The sequence below is a fragment of the Delphinus delphis genome, chromosome X (assembly GCF_949987515.2).
Source record: "Delphinus delphis chromosome X, mDelDel1.2, whole genome shotgun sequence".
Taxonomy (NCBI): Eukaryota; Metazoa; Chordata; class Mammalia; order Artiodactyla; family Delphinidae; genus Delphinus; species Delphinus delphis.
Genome location: NC_082704.1, coordinates 26,339,941 through 26,359,478, shown reverse-complemented (window position 1 = coordinate 26,359,478; position 19,538 = coordinate 26,339,941). Strand labels below are relative to the sequence as shown.

The following is a 19,538-nucleotide window of genomic DNA, read 5'->3' as shown; positions in this document are numbered from 1 at the left end:
CTCTTTGTTGCAGAGCAAGGGCTCTAGGTGTGCGAGCTTCAGTAGTTGTGGCACATGGGCTCAGTAGTTGTGGCACACAGGCCTAGCTGCTCCACGGCATGTGGGATCCTTCCGGACCAGAGCTTGAACCCATGTCCCCTGCATTGGCAGGCGGACTCTCAACCACTGCACCACCAGGGAAGTCCCGGCTTCTGTTTTGTGTTTTGGTTTTTGGCCGCAAAGCATGTGGGATCTTAGCTCCCTGACCAGGGATCAAACCTGCACCCCTTGCATCGGAAGGCAAAGTCTTAACCATTGGACCGCCAGGGAAGTCCCGGTTATCTTTTTTAAAAAATATATTTAGTTATTTATTTATTTTGGCTGCGCCGGGTCTTAGTTGCGGCTGGTGGGCTTCTTAGTTGCGGCATGCATGTGGGATCTAGTTCCCTGACCAGGGATCGAACCTGGGCCCCCTGCATTGTGAGCGTGGAGTCTTACCCACTGGACCACCAGGGAAGTCCCCTGGTTATCTGTTTTAAATATAGCAATATATACATGTCAATCCCAAACTCCCAATCTATCCCTCCACCCCCACCTTTGCCCATTTTTCAATTGCGTTATTTTGTGCTTTGTTGTCGTGTTTTGTTTTGTGTTTTGCTATTGAGTTGTTCAAGTTCCTTGTGTATTTTGGTTATTAACCTCTCATCAGATATATGGTTTGCAAATATTTTCTCCCATTCCATAGCTTGCCATTTCACTCTGGCAATTGTTTCCTTTGCTGTGCAGAAAGCTTTTTAGTTTGATGCAGTCTTATTTGTCTACTTTTACTTTCGTTGCCTGTGCTTTTGGCATCATGACCAAAAAATCATTGCCATGACCAATGTCAAGAAACTTTTCCCATATGTTTTCTTCTAGTTTTACTGTTTCAGGTTTTATGTTAATTTAAAAAATTGGCACTTTATCCTTACCCTGACTTCTTTTTCTTTTCTTTTACTTTTTAACCTCTTTTATTGTATAATATTACATAAGTTACAGGTTTACAACATAGTGATTCACAATTTTTAAAGCTTATAGTACATTTATAGTTATTGTAAAACATTGGCTATATTCCCTGTGTTGTACAATATATCCTTGTAGCTTATTTATTTTATACATAATTGTTTGTACCTCTTAATCCCCTACCCCTATCTTGCCTCTCCCACCCTCTCTCTTCCCACTGGTAACCACTAGTTTGTTCTCTATATCTGTGAACAAATTTATCGGGGGCTGTTGATCCATACTTGGATGATACTGATGATGAGATGGACCCAGAATTAGAAGAGCCTTATGAAAAGTTTTGTTTGTAATCAGAGAGTAAGCAAAAACAGTAAAATTAAATTTCAGCATATACCTTTTATAAAGCAGTTTAGGTTGTGGTGATTTAGCACAACACAGGAAAGCAAGAAAATGTCACACTTCTACCAAATTAAGGATATGCAGTTATGTTACTAACGTATGCAGCATTAATTTTGTTTAACACTCTCTGCCAAAGTAAACTTTATTCCCTAAAATTTAAAATGTATATGTATATGTATATATATAATAGTTTATTGTGTACAGTTAATTCCATTGTTTTGGCTGCAATAAAATCAATTTTGAAATAAATGAAATGTTAAAAGTAAATTTTTCCAGCTGGTTAGAAGTTTATCCTTTAAATTCTATTCATGGGCTTCCCTGGTGGCACAGTGGTTGGGGGTCCGCCTGCCGATGCAGGGGACACGGGTTCATGCCCCGGTCCGGGAGGATCCCGCATGCCGCGGAGCGGCTGGGCCCGTGAGCCATGGCCGCTGGGCCTGCACGTCTGGAGCCTGTGCTCCGCAACGGGAGAGGCCACAACGGTGAGAGGCCCGCGTACCGCAAAAAAAAAAAAAAAAAAAAAAATTCTATTCATACTTTTCTTGAGGGAAACAGTCTTAGCCTAGAAATACATATTACTGCAAAATGCAGCATCCTTAAGATATGAATATTATAGCTTTCATTTGGTTTTACATTTAGTGTCTCAGTGACTTGAGTTTCAAATATGAATCACGATCATGAATATCTTTAGCAGTGAAGTCTTAGAATATATCCTTAATGACTGATTATCCAGATGATATTTGATACCAAGGGCTTTCAAAATGGGGTTAAAAAAAAGACTTAGACTCTGTAATGGCCTATATGGAAAAGAATCTAAAGAAAGAGTGAATATATATATATATATATATATATATATATATATATATATATGATTCACTTTGCTGTACACCCGAAACTAACACAACATTGTAAATCAACTATACTCCAATAAAAATTTAAAAAAGACAACAACTTAGAACTCCCAACTAAACAACCAAGATTCTTCACTGAGGATTTATTGCAATTTTAGAATTGTTCATTTTTTTCACCTAACCTCATTACCCTAAAGCCTATAACAAGGACTTCCCTGGTGGTGCAGTGGTTGAGAATCCGCCTGCCAATGCGGTGGACACAGTTTCGATCTCTGGTCTGGGAAGATCCCACATGCCACGGAGCAACTAAGCCCATGCACCACAACTACTGAGCCTGCGCTCTAGAGCCCACGAGCCACAACTACTGAGCCCGTGTGCCACAACTTCTGAAGCCTGCATGCCCCAACTACTGAAGCCTGCACACCTAGAGCCCGTGCTCCGCAACAATAGAAGCCACCACAATGAGAAGCCAGCGCACCGCAACGAAGGGTAGCCCCCGCTCGCGCAACTAGAGGAAGACCGCACCCAGCAACAAAGACCCAATGCAGCCAAAAATAAATAAATAAATAAAATAAATTTATTTTATTTTTTTAAACATCTTTAATGGAGTATAACTGCTTTACAATGGTGTGTTAGTTTCTGCTTTATGACGAAGCGAATCAGTTATACGTATACATATATCCCCATATCTCTTCCCTCTTGCATCTCCCTCCCTCCCACCCTCCCTATCCCACCCCTCTAGGTGGTCACAAAGAACCGAGCTGATCTCCCTGTACTATGCAGCTGCTTCTACTAGCTATCTATTTTACGTTTGATAGTGTATATGTGTCCATGTCACTCTCTCACTTCGTCCCAGCTTACCCTTCCCGCTCCCCGTGTCCTCAAATCCATTCTCTAGTAGGTCGGTGTCTATAGTCCCATCTTGCCCCTAGGTTCTTCATGACCATTTTTTTTTTTTAGATTCCATATATATGTGTGAGCATATGGTATTTGTTTTTCTCTTTCTGACTTACTTCACTCTGTATGACAGACTCTAGGTCCATCCACCTCACTACAAATAACTCAATTTTGTTTCTTTTTATGGCTAATATTCCATTGTATATATGCGCCACATCTTCTTTACCCATTCATCTGTTGATGGACACTTAGGTTGCTTCCATGTCCTGGCTATTGTAAATAGAGCTGCAGTGAACATTTTGGTACATGACTCTTTTTAAATTATGGTTTAAATTTATTAAAAAATAAAGCCTATAACAGTATTCTGCTTTATTTATATGACTTTACCACTTTCATTTTATAGCATGAGTTGCATTGACTTTTCTACTAGAAAATTTTACTAGATCTTTGTCACTCAAGTTTTCATCTGCTTTATTATTGATACACCTTGAGAATCACTTTTCTAATACTTTACTATAATGTGGTACCACCTCAACCCTATTTTAGTAATATTTTTACCTAATGTCAAAAATCTTTTTCCAACTAACTAAAAGTAAAACTTATGTACAAAAGGACTGCTTGTAAATATGCATGTAAATAATTCTGTTAATAACATAACAAACTGTTTAACATTTGGAACATCTTTGCTAATACAGTTAGCTTTCAGTTTGTTCAGTCTGGATTAAAATTAGAATCTGAGGTGGGGCTTCTGTTGCTTTCATTTTATTTATTTATTTCCTTTTTTAACATCTTTATTGGAGTATAATTGCTTTACAACGGTGTGTTAGTTTTGCTTCATAACAAAGTGGATCCGTTTTACATATACATATGTTCCCATACCTGCTGCTTTTATTTATTTTTATTTTTAAAATGAATTTATTTTATCATTGGCTGTGTTGGGTCTTTGTGGCTTGCACGGGCTTTCTGTAGTTGCGGCGCTTCACATTGCAGTGGCTGCTCTTGTGGTGGAGCACGGGCTCTAGGTGTGCGGCCTTCAGTAGTTGTGGCACACAGGCTCAGTAGTTGTGGCTCACGGGCTTAGTTGCTCCGCGGCATGTGGGATCTTCCCGCAGGCAGACTCTTAACCACTGCGTCACCAGGGAAGCCCTACCTGCTTCTTTTAAATGAAGTGATTATCCTGGATCAGTGCTCAGGGACCACCACCTCCTGGCTTCAGGCAACACTCACCCAAGAGGCTCCCTTTCAGTGTTGAATTAGCTGGAACCAGAGTTCTCCCAAGGATGTTGAAGGTGACAAAATACACTTGAAGGCCACATCATCCGTCAGCTCTGAGCTGCGGAAGGAGCTATGATATGCTTTCCGCATCTTGGGGTCGGGGAGAGGGTGTGAGAAGAGCCCCATGCGGGCCTGGACAGTCTCCTCTTGTGTTACCTTCGCAGAGGTAGGCCCCTCCCCCTCCGCTAGCGTGGTTTCTGTCCCCAGGTGCCCTCCACAACAGGGAAGGCGGTGAACAGAACTGGGAGAGAAGCCGACGGTGCCCCGCTCCCTCTCCTCCATAAAGCCCTATGAGTAGTCACTGCAGAAGTGTCCCTTGGAGTCCTCCTTGTACCTGAGCTGGTCACCATGAATGGGCCTCAGGCCTGCTTTGAAACACACTGTTCTCCCATTCGAGACTCACACCACCCGTCTTGCACATCTAGGTGGTCCCAATGGGGCAGCGTGCGGGGAGCATGGGTGCTGAGGGAGAGGGTGGAAGAGAACAGGTGGGTCTGTGTAAACCCCTCATGGGCACCTGGCAAACTTCTGAGATGTGCATGGCCTATGATGGTGACTCAGGGCTGTTACTGCATGAAAGGAGGCCTCCTGGGCATTCGGTCTGAATGGAGTTGGCTTAGCCATTTCCATCAAATTTACTAACCCCATGTGACACAGAGAACAAATATGCAGAGGACTCACAACTTTATTGAAAATACAAAACATGCCCTAAAACAGTGGGTCAAGGCCTCTACTTCTATTTAATATACTTTGCAGGCATTTGGGGAACTGCTCTTGGTGGTGAGGTATGCAGAATTTGAAACTGGCTCAAAGGCCCTTTGGAAAAAACCGTTACAGACACAATTCAATGGAAAGTTCGGGCAGCTGAAGGATCTCCAATGGAAAGGAACGACGCGATGCCACATGAGGGCACCAACAGTGAAGCACGTGTGGAAGATGACAGGGCGGAGGTGGCAACAGCATAGGAGGAAAGGGTGGCATGGGCGGCCTGGGCGGCATGGGTGGCACGGGTGGCTCAGGCGGCACGGGCAGGTTGGGTGGCATGGGGGGCATGGGTGGGACGGGCGGCATGGGTGGCATGGGTGGCACGGGCAGGTTGGGTGGCATGGGGGGCATGGGTGGGACGGGCGGCATGGGCGGCATGTGTGGCACGGGCAGGTTGGGTGGCATGGGCGGCACGGGCAGCAGAGGGAGCTCCAGTGGCACTTGCTCCAGAAAAACGTGGACCCAATCCAGCTCCTGAAGCAGAATGGCACGGCAGGGTTCACACACGCTAACGACAGCACGGAGGACCGGGGGCACGTGGGGCACGTTTCTGAGCATTACTGCCCTCTGATGTCTCCGACACTTGGCCCTTCTACTCTTAAACCAAACCTTCAAGCAGAGAGAAGAAGGGATTGATTAGTATATTGAGCATTTCATGTCAGACATGAAAAATTGCAGCAGGGAGCTCTCGGTGCCTTGAAGATTTGGAAGTGCATCAGGAGAAGCTATTTCCTTCTTGCTAAAGTATCTTAGGATATGTAGCTGAAGGCGCTCCCTTCAGCCGCCCTCCCCCCCAAGAGCGAGCACCGACTATGTGCCAGGCTCTGGATTGGCATATGGCTTTGTCTCTCCCCTCCCACCTTTTCTATTATTTCCCCCACTCTTACACGCAGGTGGAGCTGACCAACTGCACTCTGTCCCTGCTGTTATTACTGTGCCTGGGAGGCCTGCGTCCTGACAACTGACCGTCAGCTCCAGCTGCCACTAATCCCTACTCATTGGGCAGGTGTCACCTTAGTTATGGGGGAAGTTGAGCATAGGAAAAAGCGGGTGCCTTTTAAAATCATACTGAGGGGAACGGTCCCCATTTTGAAAAACCCATCTTTGGTTACAGTAAATAATCAATAGGAGTGGGTTGGATTTTTAAACAAAAGCTTTCCCCAAGGATGACTAAAAAGGGTCATTCATCCTCTGGAGCCTTGGGATGGTTATAAAGAAGGAGATGGTATTGTGAGGGAGGTTTGGTCATGGGGGGCCCAGGGACTTTGTGGCTCGTCTTGCTGGACACCGGCGGAACTGAAGCCCTGGACACTGCCTTAATATTAGACTATAGGGGTAACGAATGCTTAGACGAACTCACCCAAATTTACTAAAACTCTTAAAATCTTTGCCCAGACAAGAGTTTGGGGGGAAAGAGGCATACCATTGTCACCTCTGTCAATTCTGCACTCTCCAACCTGCCCCACCCTCCAAACCTTCCTGGGCTCAGGACCAGGTCAGCTCACTCCGCTCTGGCTACAGTTGCAGGGCCTTGGAGCAGAGCCTCTGGTGCCCAGCAAGGTTGCGCCCTCTAGGAGCTGCTAATCAACCAGGAGATCCCCATCCTGTCCCTTATGCTTAAGTCAAGAGGGTGCAACCTGCATTTTAGGAAGACAGCCGACAACCACGTGAGTGAGGGGTCACAAAACGGCTCCCCCCTAAATATCTGCCAACTATTAACAACTGAAAGTAAAACCTGTCCTGTGGACTCCACTGCTCCCTCAGCATCTCAGTTAATGGAATTGTGCCATATTTAGTATTTTTGGATGTTTCCACTCGGCAAATTTTACATGAGACCAAGGGCCTCCTCTCTCTGTCGCCCCATCTTCCCTCTCCCATCTTAGTATTTGGGTCCTTCTGCTGCATGAATATGTAGTCGAGAAAAGCCAGTGTAATAGAGCTCATTTTGGGGGGTTCGAGTGTACCAATGGTCAAATCTGCATAAATATAAGCAATGTGCAAAGCTGGCTATGTGAGGTTCAGGCTGACACTACTTCCATATTTCCAATACTGGTTTCATAAAACAGCTCCTACTGTCCTTGCAAACCAAGGGAGGGTGTCCATTAAATGTTTCTTTGGGACGCTCATGCTGTAGAGTTTGGAAATAGATGAAAACATTCTCCCGTCTTCTTCATTTGTTTCTTGTTGCTCCTTTTCCCTTCAGAACTCCATTAAGAGACCACTACGTAAACCCAGGAGAAGCAAGCCACCAAAACTTCAGTTTCTCTTTTCCTCTGAGCTTGCTTTGCCTGCTTGAGAAAGCAGAGGCCTGCGCCTCCCAAGCCCTGGCCAGACCTGACTGTGAGCCCAGCCCGTGGCCTTAGGCCGCCAGCACTGCTTTCCAGACCCCACCACCAGCTCTGCAGCCCGTGTCCATCACTGCCCTCACACACGCTCTCTGCAGCAAAGCTAGTGAACCCATCCTGATTCTTCTTTCCTTCCTTCCTACTTTCTTCCTTTCTATCAATCTTGTGTTTTAAAATATATTCCTCTTCCACAACAAGTGAAGCCACTGCCCTGAGAAGACCGCGCACCACAACGAAGAGTAACCCCGGCTCTCCTCAACTAGAGAAGAGCCCACGCACAGCAACGAAGACCCAACGCAGCCAAATATAAATAAATAAATATATTAAATATATATATATATATATATATATACTCCTTCGATACAACTTACTGTGTTCTATGGACAAATAATCAGCTTCTGTGCCATGAGCTACCAACTAGTAACCACTACCTGAATGAATGAGCAAGTATTTCAAATTAACACAGGTAAGCGACTAGCTGAGAGCCAACCACTGACCATCACAAACAAATTCTTCGAAACCAATCCCTCATAATAGTATGAAAACGGAAGAAAAAAATTCTTAGACATTAGAAATTGCTGAAAATAATATTCACTGATACATTCGGTAGTTTCATAATGTTGAATTTACGCAGTATCTCCAAGACATATATCGATAGTATCCAATTATTCTCAAACCCGTCCACCTTTTGAGGTCAGTGGAAATTTATTCAAATTTGTTCTTTTTGTTTGTTTTATTGTTTTATATGTTTAGACAAATTCCTAAAGGTTGCAAACCTTTCCCCCCTCTCCATCATACTGCACAACCTACTATGTTAGCAATGTTTTCAGGCTGCACATCAAAAAATTTCAGAAAATTAAAATTTACGGCTGAAACTCTCTACACTGCTCTACCAAACACATAAAAACAACAGCAAGAGGACCAGGCACTTGGAATTTTAAGCTATTCGCCTCCCCATCAGTCTCACCTAAACTAAACATATATTAGTTGCTCACATGTTGTGTTCCGAGGTGAGTTATTTATTCCCTTACCCAATTGCCTGAATACTTGTAAATTCACTCCTTATACAAAGAGCTTAGGCCTGGCTTTAAAACTTTTAAATAATTTAGTATACTTGAACCCTCTTCTAACCCAGCTATTTGGTGCATTAATTTGAATAACTGCCAAGTCAGAATCAGCCCCAACATGATTCCACAGAGACTTGTCCCCTAAGGGATACCAGTTTTGGAAGGAGTTTAACTTTACTGAAGATACATATATTCTGGCCCCAAAGCCCCAGAAGTCCAAACCTTATTTCCAAAACATCGACAAGTGTACAAAAACACACCAACTTGAGAATGTCTAGGACAAGGTATCCAATTCCTAAAGCAGGTTTTAGATTGGCTGCCCTGCCAAGTTGCTTTTTTCAGGTTTACTGACCCACACTCTGGCTTCAGTCACTCCCAGGCGTCTTGCAAGCTCCTTTCTGAGGGGAAAAATGTTGAAAATATTCAGCATTTGATATATGGATGAAATGAAATATACAATGCACATTTCATGCTATGTTAAAATGTTTATTCAGAGACTAACCAAGATGGTGACATAGGAAAAACCCCGAGCTTACCTCCTTCCATGGGTACACCAAAATTACAGCTGTTTACAGAGCAACTTTTTTTTTTTTTTTTTTTGCGGTACGCGGGCCTCTCACTGTTGTGGCCTCTCCCGTTGCGGAGCACAGGCTCCGGACGCGCAGGCTCAGCGGTCATGGTTCACGGGCCCAGCCGCTCCGCGGCATGTGGGATCTTCCCGGACCGGGGCACGAACCCGTGTCCCCTGCATCGGCAGGCGGACCCTCAACCACCGCGCCACCAGGGAAGCCTACAGAGCAGCTATTGATGAGAATGACCTGAAGACTAGCAGACAAGAGCTTCCACAACTTCCACAACTCTCACCACTATTATTATTCAACATAGTTTTGGAAGTCCTAGCCACGGCAATCGGAGAAGAAAGAGAAATAAAAGGAATACAAATTGGAATAGAAGAAGTAAAGCTGTCACTGTTTGCAGATGGCATGATACTATACATAGAGAATCCTACAGATGCCACCAGAATACTACTGGAGCTAACCAATGAATTTGGTAAAGTTGCAGGATACAAAATTAATGCACAGAAATCTCTTGCATTCTTATACACTAATGATGAAAAATCTGAAAGAGAAATTAAGGAAACACTCCCATTTACCATGGCAACAAAAAGAATAAAATACCTAGGAATAAACCTACCTAGAGAGACAAAAGACCTGTATGCAGAAAACTATAAGACACTGATGAAAGAAATTAAAGATGATACCAACAGATGGAGAGATATACCATGTTCTTGGATTGGAAGAATCAACATTGTGAAAATGGCAATACTACCCAAAGCAATCTACAGATTCAATGCAATCCCTATCAAATTACCAATGGCGTGTTTTACAGAACTAGAACAAAAAAATCTTAAAATTTGTATGGAGACACAAAAGACCCCGAATATCCAAAGCAGTCTTGAGGGAAAAAAATGGAGCTGGAGGAATCAGACTCGCAGACTTCAGAATATACTGCAAAGCTACAGTAATCAAGACAATAGGGTACTGGCACAAAAACAGAAATACAGATCAATGGAACAGGATAGAAAGCCCAGACATAAACCCACGCACCTATGGTCAACTAATCTATGACAAAGGAGGCAGGGACGTACAATGGAGAAAAAGACAGTCTCTTCAATAAGTGGTGCTTGGAAAACTGGACAGCTCCATGTAAAAGAATGCAATTAGAACACTCCCTAACACCATACACAAATATAAACTCAAAATGGATTAGAAACCTAAATGTAAGACCGAGCACTATAAAACTCTTAGAGGAAAACATAGGAAGAACACTCTTTGAGATAAATTTCCGCAAGATCTTTTTTGTTCCACCTCCTAGAGTAATGAAAATAAAAACAAAAATAAACCAATGGGACCTAATGAAACTTAAAAGCTTTTGCATAACAAAGGAAACCATAAACACGGCCAAAAGACAATCCTCAGAATGGGAGAAAATATTTGCAAATGAAGCAAGTGACAAAGGATTAATCTCCAAAATTTACAAGCAGCTCATGCAGCTCAATAGCAAAAAAACAAACAACCCAATCCAAAAATGGGCAGAAGACCTAAATAGACATTTCTCCAAAGAAGACATACAGATGGCCAAGAAGCACATGACAAGCTGCTCAACAGCACTAATTATTAGAGAAACGCAAATCAAAACTACAATGAGGTATCACCGCACACCAGTTAGAATGGGCATCATCCGAAAATCTACAAACAACAATGCTGGAGAGGGTGTGGAGAAAAGGGAACCCTGTTGCCCTGTTGGTGGGAATGTAAATTGATATAGCCACTATGGAGAACAGTATGGAGGTTCCTTTAAAAACTAAAAATAGAATTACCATATGACCCAGTAATCCCACTTCTGGGCATATACCCAGAGAAAACCATAATTCAAAACGACACATGCACCCCAATGTTCATTACAGCACTATTTACAATAGCCAGGTCATGGAAGCAACCTAAATGCCCATCGTCAGATGAATGGATAAAGAAGATGTGGTACATATGTACAATGGAATATTACTCAGCCATAAAAAGGAACAAAATTGGGTCATTTGTAGAGATGTGGGTGGATCTAGAGACTGTCATACAGAGTGAAGTAAGTCAGAAAGAGAAAAACAAATATCCTATATTAATGCATATATGTGGAACCTAGAAGAATGGTACAGATGAACCAGTTTGCAGGGCAGAAATAGAGACGCACATGTACAGAACAAACAAACATATGGAAACCAAGGGGGGACAGTGGGGTGGTGCTGGTGGTGGGATGAACTGGGAGACTGGGATTGACATATATACACTAATATGTATAAAATGGATAACTAATAAGAACCCACTGTATAAAAAAATAAATAAAATTCAAAAAAATAAATATATAAAAAAATAAAAACGGACATCACTAATCATCAGAGTAATGCAAACCACAACTACAATGAGATATCACCTTAGAATAGCTACCGTCCAAAAGACTACAGGGACTTCCCTGGTGGCGCAGTGGTTAAGAATCCACCTGCCAGTGCAGGGGACACGGGTTTGAGCCCTGGTCCAGGAAGATCCTACATGCCACAGAGCAACTAAGCCCGTGCACCACAACTACTGAGCCTGCGCTCTAGAGCCCTCGAGCCACAACTACTGAGCCCGTGTGCCACAGCTACTGAAGCCTGCGCACCTGCAGCCTGTGATCCACCACAAGAGAAGCCACCGCAATGAGAAGCCCGTGCACCGCAACAAAGAGCAGCTCTGGCTCACCTGCAACTAGAGTAAGCTCGCGCACAGCATTGAAGACCCAATGCAGCCAAAACTTAGTAAATTAATTAATTCTTAAAAAGACTACAAATAACAAATATTGGTGAGGATGTGGAGAAAGAGGAACCCTTGTACACTGTTGGTGGGAATGTAAATTGGTGCAGCCACTGTGGCAAACAGTATGGAGGTTTCTCAAAAAACTAAAAATAGAACTACCATAGGACCCAGCAATTTCAATCCTGGGTATATATCTGAAAAAAACAAAAACACTAATTCAAAAAGATACATGCACCCCAATGTTCATAGCAGCATCATTTACAATAGCCAAGATATGGGAGCAACCTGAGTGTCCATCAATAGAGGAACGGATAAAGAAGATGTGGTATGTATATACAATGGAGGTTAAAAAGAATAAAACTTTGCCATTTGCAACAACATGGATGGACTTGGAGGGTATTATGCTTAGTGAAATAAGTAGGACAGAGAAAGACAAATGATCTCACTGATATGTGGAATCTAAAAATTAAAGCAAACTATTGAATACAACGAAAAAGAAACAGTCTCATAGATATAGAGAACAAACTAGTGGTTACCAGTGGGAAGATACAGGGGAGAAGGACGAGATAGGGGCAGTGGATTAATAGGTACAAACTACTATGTATAAAATAAATAAGCTACAAGGATATACTGTACAGCATGGGGAATATAGCCAATATTTTATAATAACTATAATGGAGTATAACCTTTAAAAATTGTGAATCACTATGTTGTACACCTGAAACTTATATAATATTGTACATCAACTGTAACTCAATTAAAAACAAACCCGATAACCCTAAAGTCTCCACCAAAAAACTGCTACAACTAATAAGTGAATTCAGTAAAGTTTCAGGATTCAAATTAATATACAGAAATCTGCTGCTTTTCTCTACACTATAATACACTATACTCTCAGAGAGAAAGCAAGAAAACAATCCCATTTAAAATAGCTTCAAGGGCTTCCCTGGTGGCGCAGTAGTTAAGAATCCACCTGCCAATGCAGGGGCCACGGGTTCAAGCCCTGGTCTGGAAAGATCCCACATGCCGCGGAGCAACTAAGCCTGTGGGACACAACTACTGAGCCTGCGCTCTGGAGCCTGCGAGCCACAGCTACTGAGCCCGTGTGCCACAACTACTAAAGCCCGCGTGCCTAGAGCCTGTGCTCTGCAACAAGAGAAGCCACCGCAATGAGAAGGCCCCACTTGCCGCAACTAAAGAAAGCCCACGTGCAGCAACAAAGACCCAACGCAGCCAAAAATAAAAGTAATTAATTAATTAAATAAGTTAAAAATGGATGGAGGGCCTGAATGTAAGGCCAGAAGCTGTCGGGCTCTTAGAGGAAAGCATAGGCAGAACACTCTATGACATAAATCACAGCAAGATCCTTTTTGACCCACCTCCTAGAGAAATGGAAATAGAGACAAGGGTGAATAGAAACAAGTACCTTATACAGTACTGAATGTTAATTATATCATAATAAACTGGAAGAAAAAATATTTATCAGGCAGCTCTAGACATCCAAATCAAGGGGCATCTTGAGTTTGACACTTTTGAGAAAGGGAGAAATTGGGCTGATCCAATTATCACACCACAGCAAAAAGCAACCGAACTTGGAGTAATCGAGTTGAACAGAAAATCCTGAACTGAAGTTGATGCTAGTTGCCTTCCCTTCTTGTTGAATCGTCTCCTACCGCCATCCAGGTTTCCACGATACGGTTTGCCTACAAACAGCCTCTCCAAACACTCCTCCTCTGTCTCTTGCAAGCTTCTTTTATTGTCTTTCAATATTCCCTAGCTCACTGAATATACCAGCAGCCATTCATTTGGGCAAATCAGAAATTTATACATTTTTCTTAAACATTTCCTTTTACCCCCGTGTTCAAATTACCATGAATTGCTATCAATTTTACCTGCTAAATATCTCTTTAATCTGTTCACTTCTCTCCATCGCCACTACCCTGGACCAACACACCATCACCTCTGGCCTTGCCTACTGAACAGCCTCCTAGGCTGTTCAGTCCTCCTAGGACTCCTAGGACTGAATCCCAGCTCTGCCACATTCCAGCTGTGCCATCTTGGGCAAGTCTCATCACTTCTCTGAGCTTCAGTTTTTTCACAGTTGTAAGTGGGGATAATAACAGTGGCTACCACATTCACAAGGGGTTGTGAAGATTCAATGACAGTATGTAGAAAAACCCTTTAAAACAAGTGCTTAACACACAGTAAGCACAATGTAAATGATAGCTTTTTAAATTTTAGCCGCATTCACAGGTACTCAGCAACCCATTCATTCTCCACACAGAAGCTTGCTTTAGGGAACAATTCTGCCTCAGGCACAAACTTCAGGGGTAACTAAAAATTCAGTAATCGGGCTTCCCTGGTGGCGCAGGGGTTAAGAATCCACCTGCCGATGCAGGGGACACGGGTCCGAGCCCTGGTCCGGGAAGATCCCACATGCCGCGGGGCAACTAAGCCCGTGTGCCACCACTACCGAGACTGCGCTCTAGAGCCCGCGAGCCACAACTACTGAGCCCACGTGCCACAACTACTACGGAAGCCCACCCGCCTAGAGCCCGCGCTCTGCAACAAGAGAAGCCACCACAGTGCGCGCACCGCAACTTAGGGTAGCCCCCGCTCGCCGCAACTAGAGAAAGCCCGTGCCCAGAGCCCGAGAGCAGCAACAAAGACCCAATGCAGCCATAAATAAATAAATTGATGGATTTTTTTAAAATTCAGTAATCAAGATAAAGGATGTTTTCATGTAGTGTTTAAACTAATGCAAATATAATCCATGAATAACTGATGATCAAAATTTCAGATAAAAGTAGACTCCAACTCTGCATTTGCTCCACCACGTCTCGGGCGACTCATTATTTATGTGAACCGGCGGCCCACAAAGCTCCCCAACGTGACTTACTCAAACACCGCACGGAAATATCGACCTCGATTCCCGCCAGGCAGAGTCCCCGCCCCCGTCCTAGGCCTCGAGTGTGCCGGAAGGGCGGGCCGCCGCCAGGCCCCGGGGCTTTCAGATCCGGAGCCGAGGAGAGGGACTCGCGAGAGCGCCGCCCACCACCCGCGCGGCAGCCCGCGCCACCCGAGACGCCTGCTTACCGCATGAGCACGTTGGGGTACTGAGTGCGCTGGAAAACGTGCTCCAGGTCCTGCACCTGCGCTTGCGTGAACCTGGCGCGGGGGCCCCGCCGCCGCCCTTCTGTGGCCTCGGGACCCTCGACGGCGGCCCGCGGGGGCTGCTCCTCGCCGCCCTGCTCTCCGCCTTCGCCGCCGCCCGCCTCGGCCTCGGCCTCGGCCTTGCGGCTTTCGCCATCCGCGGGGCCGGCGGCTCCGACGCTGACCTCGCAGCCTTCCTTTCCTTCTCCTTCATCTCCCGCCTCTTTCCCATCCGCGGCTGCTCCCTGTTCCGGTTCGGACTGAACCTTCTGCTCCTCTCCCCCTTCTCCGGGAGGCGACATCTCCGCAGGCTTCACCTCTGCAAGGGAGGAAACCCAAAGAGAAAGATCAGGCCGTCGAGTGAGCCCGGCTCTGGGGAGGGCCTGCGTCCGAGGGGGGTCCTGCCGTTCGCCCCACCCTGGGAAAGTACCTTTCCTGGAATCCGTTAAAGCGAGTGCCCCACCCGCCACTGACCTTTCGCTTCTTCCCGCTCCTTTTCGACCCGCAGCTTGAAGAAGCGGGCAATGGCTGCATCTGTGACGTCATAGGCATCGTGGCTGCTCTGCGGCTGACGCTCCATGTCCCGACTGCTGTCGAGGAGGCTGTGAGCTTCAGCAGAGGCTGCTCCGGATCTCCTGAGACCCCCGGCTCACGACTCAAGGCTAGAGCGGTGGCCCACGATCTGGCACGTTAAGGCTCCTCTGGAGGCTGGTCCGGTTTCAGAGATTCTGGTATGACGCCCGCTGTGGGTTTACCACAGCCTGCTGGGGGTTGGGTTAGCTGATGTGCGCATGCGGCAGGGCGTCGGCCGTCTAGGGGCCGTCTAAGGGGGCGCGGGCAGGGCGCGGAGGATGTTGCGCGCCGCCCAGGCGCTGGCAGGGAGCATGCGTGAGAGCAGAATTCCGGGTGGCAGGTTGCAACCTAGCTGACTAAGTACTCCGCACTTGGTCGGGCACCTTCCCAGGCCAAGGGGCTGTGCCCGTTTTGTGGAGGGTAAGAGAGAGACCTCACTCAAGCTCCATAGACCTTGGAGAAGCGTTTGGGGACTATCTCTTGACCGAGCCCTCCATATCCGGCAGCCAGTACCAAGAAGGGAACAGTAATCAAAGTAATACGGTCGCCCCTCGGTATCCGCGGGGGATTGGTTCCAGGACCCGCCGCGGATACCAAAATCGGCGGATGCTCAAGTCCCAGAGTCGGCCCTCCGCATCTGCTGATGCGAAACCCATGGCTGTGGAGGGCCGCCTGTATATTTATTGAAATTTTTTTTAAAAACACCAAAAATCTGTGTTTAAGTGGACTTGCAAGTTCAAAAGCTGTGTATTTGAAGGGTCAACCGTATTATTAGCTAGGAGTTTGCTTGCTCTGAATTTTTGCAATGAGGTTGAAGTCAGAGTCCGCCATACTCCCCGGGTCTCCAGGAGCAGGAGTTCAGGGCTGGGTTTTCTGAGCATGCCTGGTGCTCAGATGCACTATGCAAACAAAACAAAAGAAAGCGAAAGCCAGCGCCCCCCCCCCCCCGATTAGCCTATAGATTTTTAGTAATGAATCAACATCAGATTGCAGGTGTAGAAACCTGCACAGTGTTTCAAGCACTCAAGAATGCTTGCCGGGTACAGGTTTCCTGCCTTTTTTCTTTTTCTTTTTTTTGGTCCTTGTTGCAGCTCTGGACTATGCTACATCTTTGTGCACAGCTCCTAAGCTCCTATTGCTTCTGGCTGTGGATCCTCTACAAAAGCATACATGTCCCTTGTGGTGGGCCCCTGTGGACATGGGTAAATTTACCCACTTTCTTGCCGCTGCCTATCCCCCCATCTCATCTCCTCACGTTTTCTCGAAATATTCTCCTGAGCCCTTGCTGAGGAGTAAATAAATTTTATTTATTGTCAAATAAAAGAGGGCCAGGCCAGATTTACAGCTCTATGGTTTTTCCTTGGAGAAGTGTTTTATAGATGCCCCAAGACTTAATATCCTAAATATTGAAAATAGCTTATAATAATGGGCCCTATACTTGACAATGTACTTGATTTAGCCTGTGTTTCCTTGGACAACCATTTTCATCAACCCCATCGGGGATCAGAAGCCAAATCATTTTTGTGGGCTCCTAAACATATCATGGGACCTAGTCCCCTCACCTACAGTGCCTAAGGGATAAGTGCCCCTGCCTCACGTCTGTGGAGGGTGGTCCAGAAACTAAAAAAGGTTTGTTGACCAATTCTCTTTCAAAAACTGGTAAGACATGGCAATATGAGTACCTCCTCCTGATTTTAACCAAGACATTTCCTCCTCAGGTTGGCCCTTGGTGAGTTTGGCAGGCCTGTCCCTCTCTTGGCTGGATACCCTGTACACAATTTTGGCTCCATATCAGTTATCACATGCGAGACCTATGAGGGTTTTTATCATGATTTGCATTAGACAAGCTAGGAGGTCTGTGACAGCTCAGGAGGTGTGTCCTTCCGCATCTCAGATTTCCACAGTGAATTTGTGTTTTCTCAACTTTAGTCACCCATGTGACGCTTGACAAATGTTGCCCTACCTTGGCATCAGTCATGGTCGTATTTATTTAAAAGTTTTACTTAACTTCACACTTTGAAAACCTTAAATACTGAACGGAGCTTCATCCTAAGCAGTAACAGCCATGAATCGTAGTCGATGTAGCAGATTTATGGGAGCAGGGGCCCTGGAGCCAGATTGCTGGCATCTAAATCCTGGCTTTGCTCAAAGCTTGCTAGCTGGCTAAACTGTTAGGTTGCTTATTCTCACTTAGTCGTGGTTTCCACATCTGTAAAATGAGGCTAGCAATAGTAACTACCTCACCAGGTTATCATGAGGATTAACTGAGATGGTGAAAACATAGTGTTACCAACGGCCATACCATGCTGTCTCACATTTCCAATTTTCATCAATTTTGTGGTTTATTTATTCACAAAGGTCCATGAGAGAAGAAAGATGATGGCTATTCTCTGGCAGTTGGCAATGAGGACAGAAAGTTTTCTTGTGAATATGTCGCTACCATGTTTTTGTGTCCCTATACAGGCTTCAGTCAGTAATCCTCTGTTGGCTGCTCTGTTTACAAGGCCCTGCCTCAGGCAGTGTGGAGAGTGTCATGATTCCAGACGCAGCTATTGTGCCATGGGTTCTCACAGTCTGGGGAGAGAGATCAGCCCATGTGAGAGAAAGAAGCTGAAAATTCTGGAGACAGAGTGCCCAGCCCCACCGCCACTAACTTGCTGTGTGGCCAGAGCTAAATTAGCTGACCTCTCTGTGCCTCAGGTGCCACATCTGTAGGATGGGGATCATGATGGTACCTGCTGTACCGTGTTGTGAAATTTACATGAAGGAATACAAATAAGGCCCATGGTGAGGGCTCAGATAACTTTAGCTGATGCTAGAGTTAAGGGGTCGGGACTGACTGCGGTCATTCTGCACAGGGGCCTGCACTGTGACTGAGGATGCTGGACACGGAGTGTCGCCCCTGCCCCTGAGTGGATATGAGAGTCTGTGGAGTGGCACAGAGCTGTGCTTGCTCAGGCTGGTGACACCATGTGGGTACTCACTGTGCACCAGGGCCTGGCTAATCGATCTTATAGCCGTCCCCTGAGGAGGGGGCCATCACTCTCTTTAGTTCCTAAGGGAAGAAGTGGAGGCTCGGAGAGGTCCAGTGACTTCCCTAAGGTTACATAGGTCAGTGGAAGAGGGCCAGGATTCAAACCGTTGAAGAGACTTTGTTCTTAGCAGCCCGTGGTAGAAGCAGATTTGGCTTTTTTTGCAGGGTGGAGGGGTTTCCCTTACACCTCACAGAGTGAGTCAAATTTTGGTAAATGCTAAGCAGGCCGTGCATGGAACTTCAGTTCAGGGAGGTAGTATGAGCAGCCCCAGGAGTGATCAAGTGTAAAGCTTGGCTTAGGGAACACCAACCCAAACAGGATGGCCAGGAGAATGAATGCATATGAGGTGCTGACCTTGAGAGGGAGCTGGAGGGGGAGCCTGGAGACAACTCTGTACTGGGTGGGAAGTGAAGTTTAAAAGTTAGGTTGGGGTCCAATTTATGGAAGGAGTTAGAATGTCTGCATTTGGGATCATGGAAAACTGTAAGAGTTTTGTGCCGGGGGAGTGCCTTAATGAAAGCAGTGTTTTAGGATGTGTTTATAGGAAGGGAATCTCTAGGCTGGCTCTTGGTTCAGTTCATTGCAGTTACTGGGCCTGCGGAACAAGGTACAGATCCGGAGGGCTTACTTGGAGGCCACAGCTGGCTGTCAGCGGGATTGGGAGTCCCCTTGAATTTGAATGTAAAGTTCCGTGTGTATGGTGGCATTAGAATAGTGTGTGCACTTTTCATCAGAAAAAGTGGGACACAATGCCCCTAACCACCCCCTCCCACCCAAAATAATAAGAAGAATAAATAATAACTAATGATAATAATCGGAAAGACCAAGGAATTGAGTAACGGAAGCAGTCTCTGGAGTT

The 19,538-nt window shown here is 45.5% G+C and overlaps 1 protein-coding gene and 1 non-coding gene across 2 annotated transcripts; both read right to left on the bottom strand.

Annotated features, from left to right (window-relative positions):
- Positions 1-422: 422 nt before the first annotated feature.
- Positions 423-495, bottom strand: TRNAC-ACA (transfer RNA cysteine (anticodon ACA)). Its single transcript has one exon. It is a non-coding gene; the product is annotated as a tRNA-Cys (tRNA).
- Positions 496-5,228: 4,733 nt separating this feature from the next.
- LOC132418469 (homeobox protein ESX1-like) lies at positions 5,229-15,651 on the bottom strand. The gene is made up of 4 exons (XM_060002339.1): positions 15,546-15,651; positions 15,015-15,390; positions 8,927-8,972; positions 5,229-5,771 (listed from the first exon to the last, which is right to left on the bottom strand). Exons 1-4 carry the CDS (start codon positions 15,649-15,651, stop codon positions 5,229-5,231), a joined length of 1,071 nt encoding a protein of 356 aa, XP_059858322.1.
- Positions 15,652-19,538: the final 3,887 nt, after the last annotated feature.

What these genes read in the sequence shown, in the direction of transcription:
- LOC132418469 (XM_060002339.1), bottom strand. Translation starts at nt 15,651, where the DNA reads ATGGAGCGTCAGCCGCAGAGCAGCCACGATGCCTATGACGTCACAGAT. An exon ending in GGAGCGGGAAGAAGCGAAAG is followed by an intron (nt 15,391 to 15,545) that starts GTCAGTGGCGGG and finishes CCTCCCTTGCAG; the next exon opens with AGGTGAAGCCTGCGGAGATG. An exon ending in TACCCCAACGTGCTCATGCG is followed by an intron (nt 8,973 to 15,014) that starts GTAAGCAGGCGT and finishes TTTTCCCCTCAG; the next exon opens with AAAGGAGCTTGCAAGACGCC.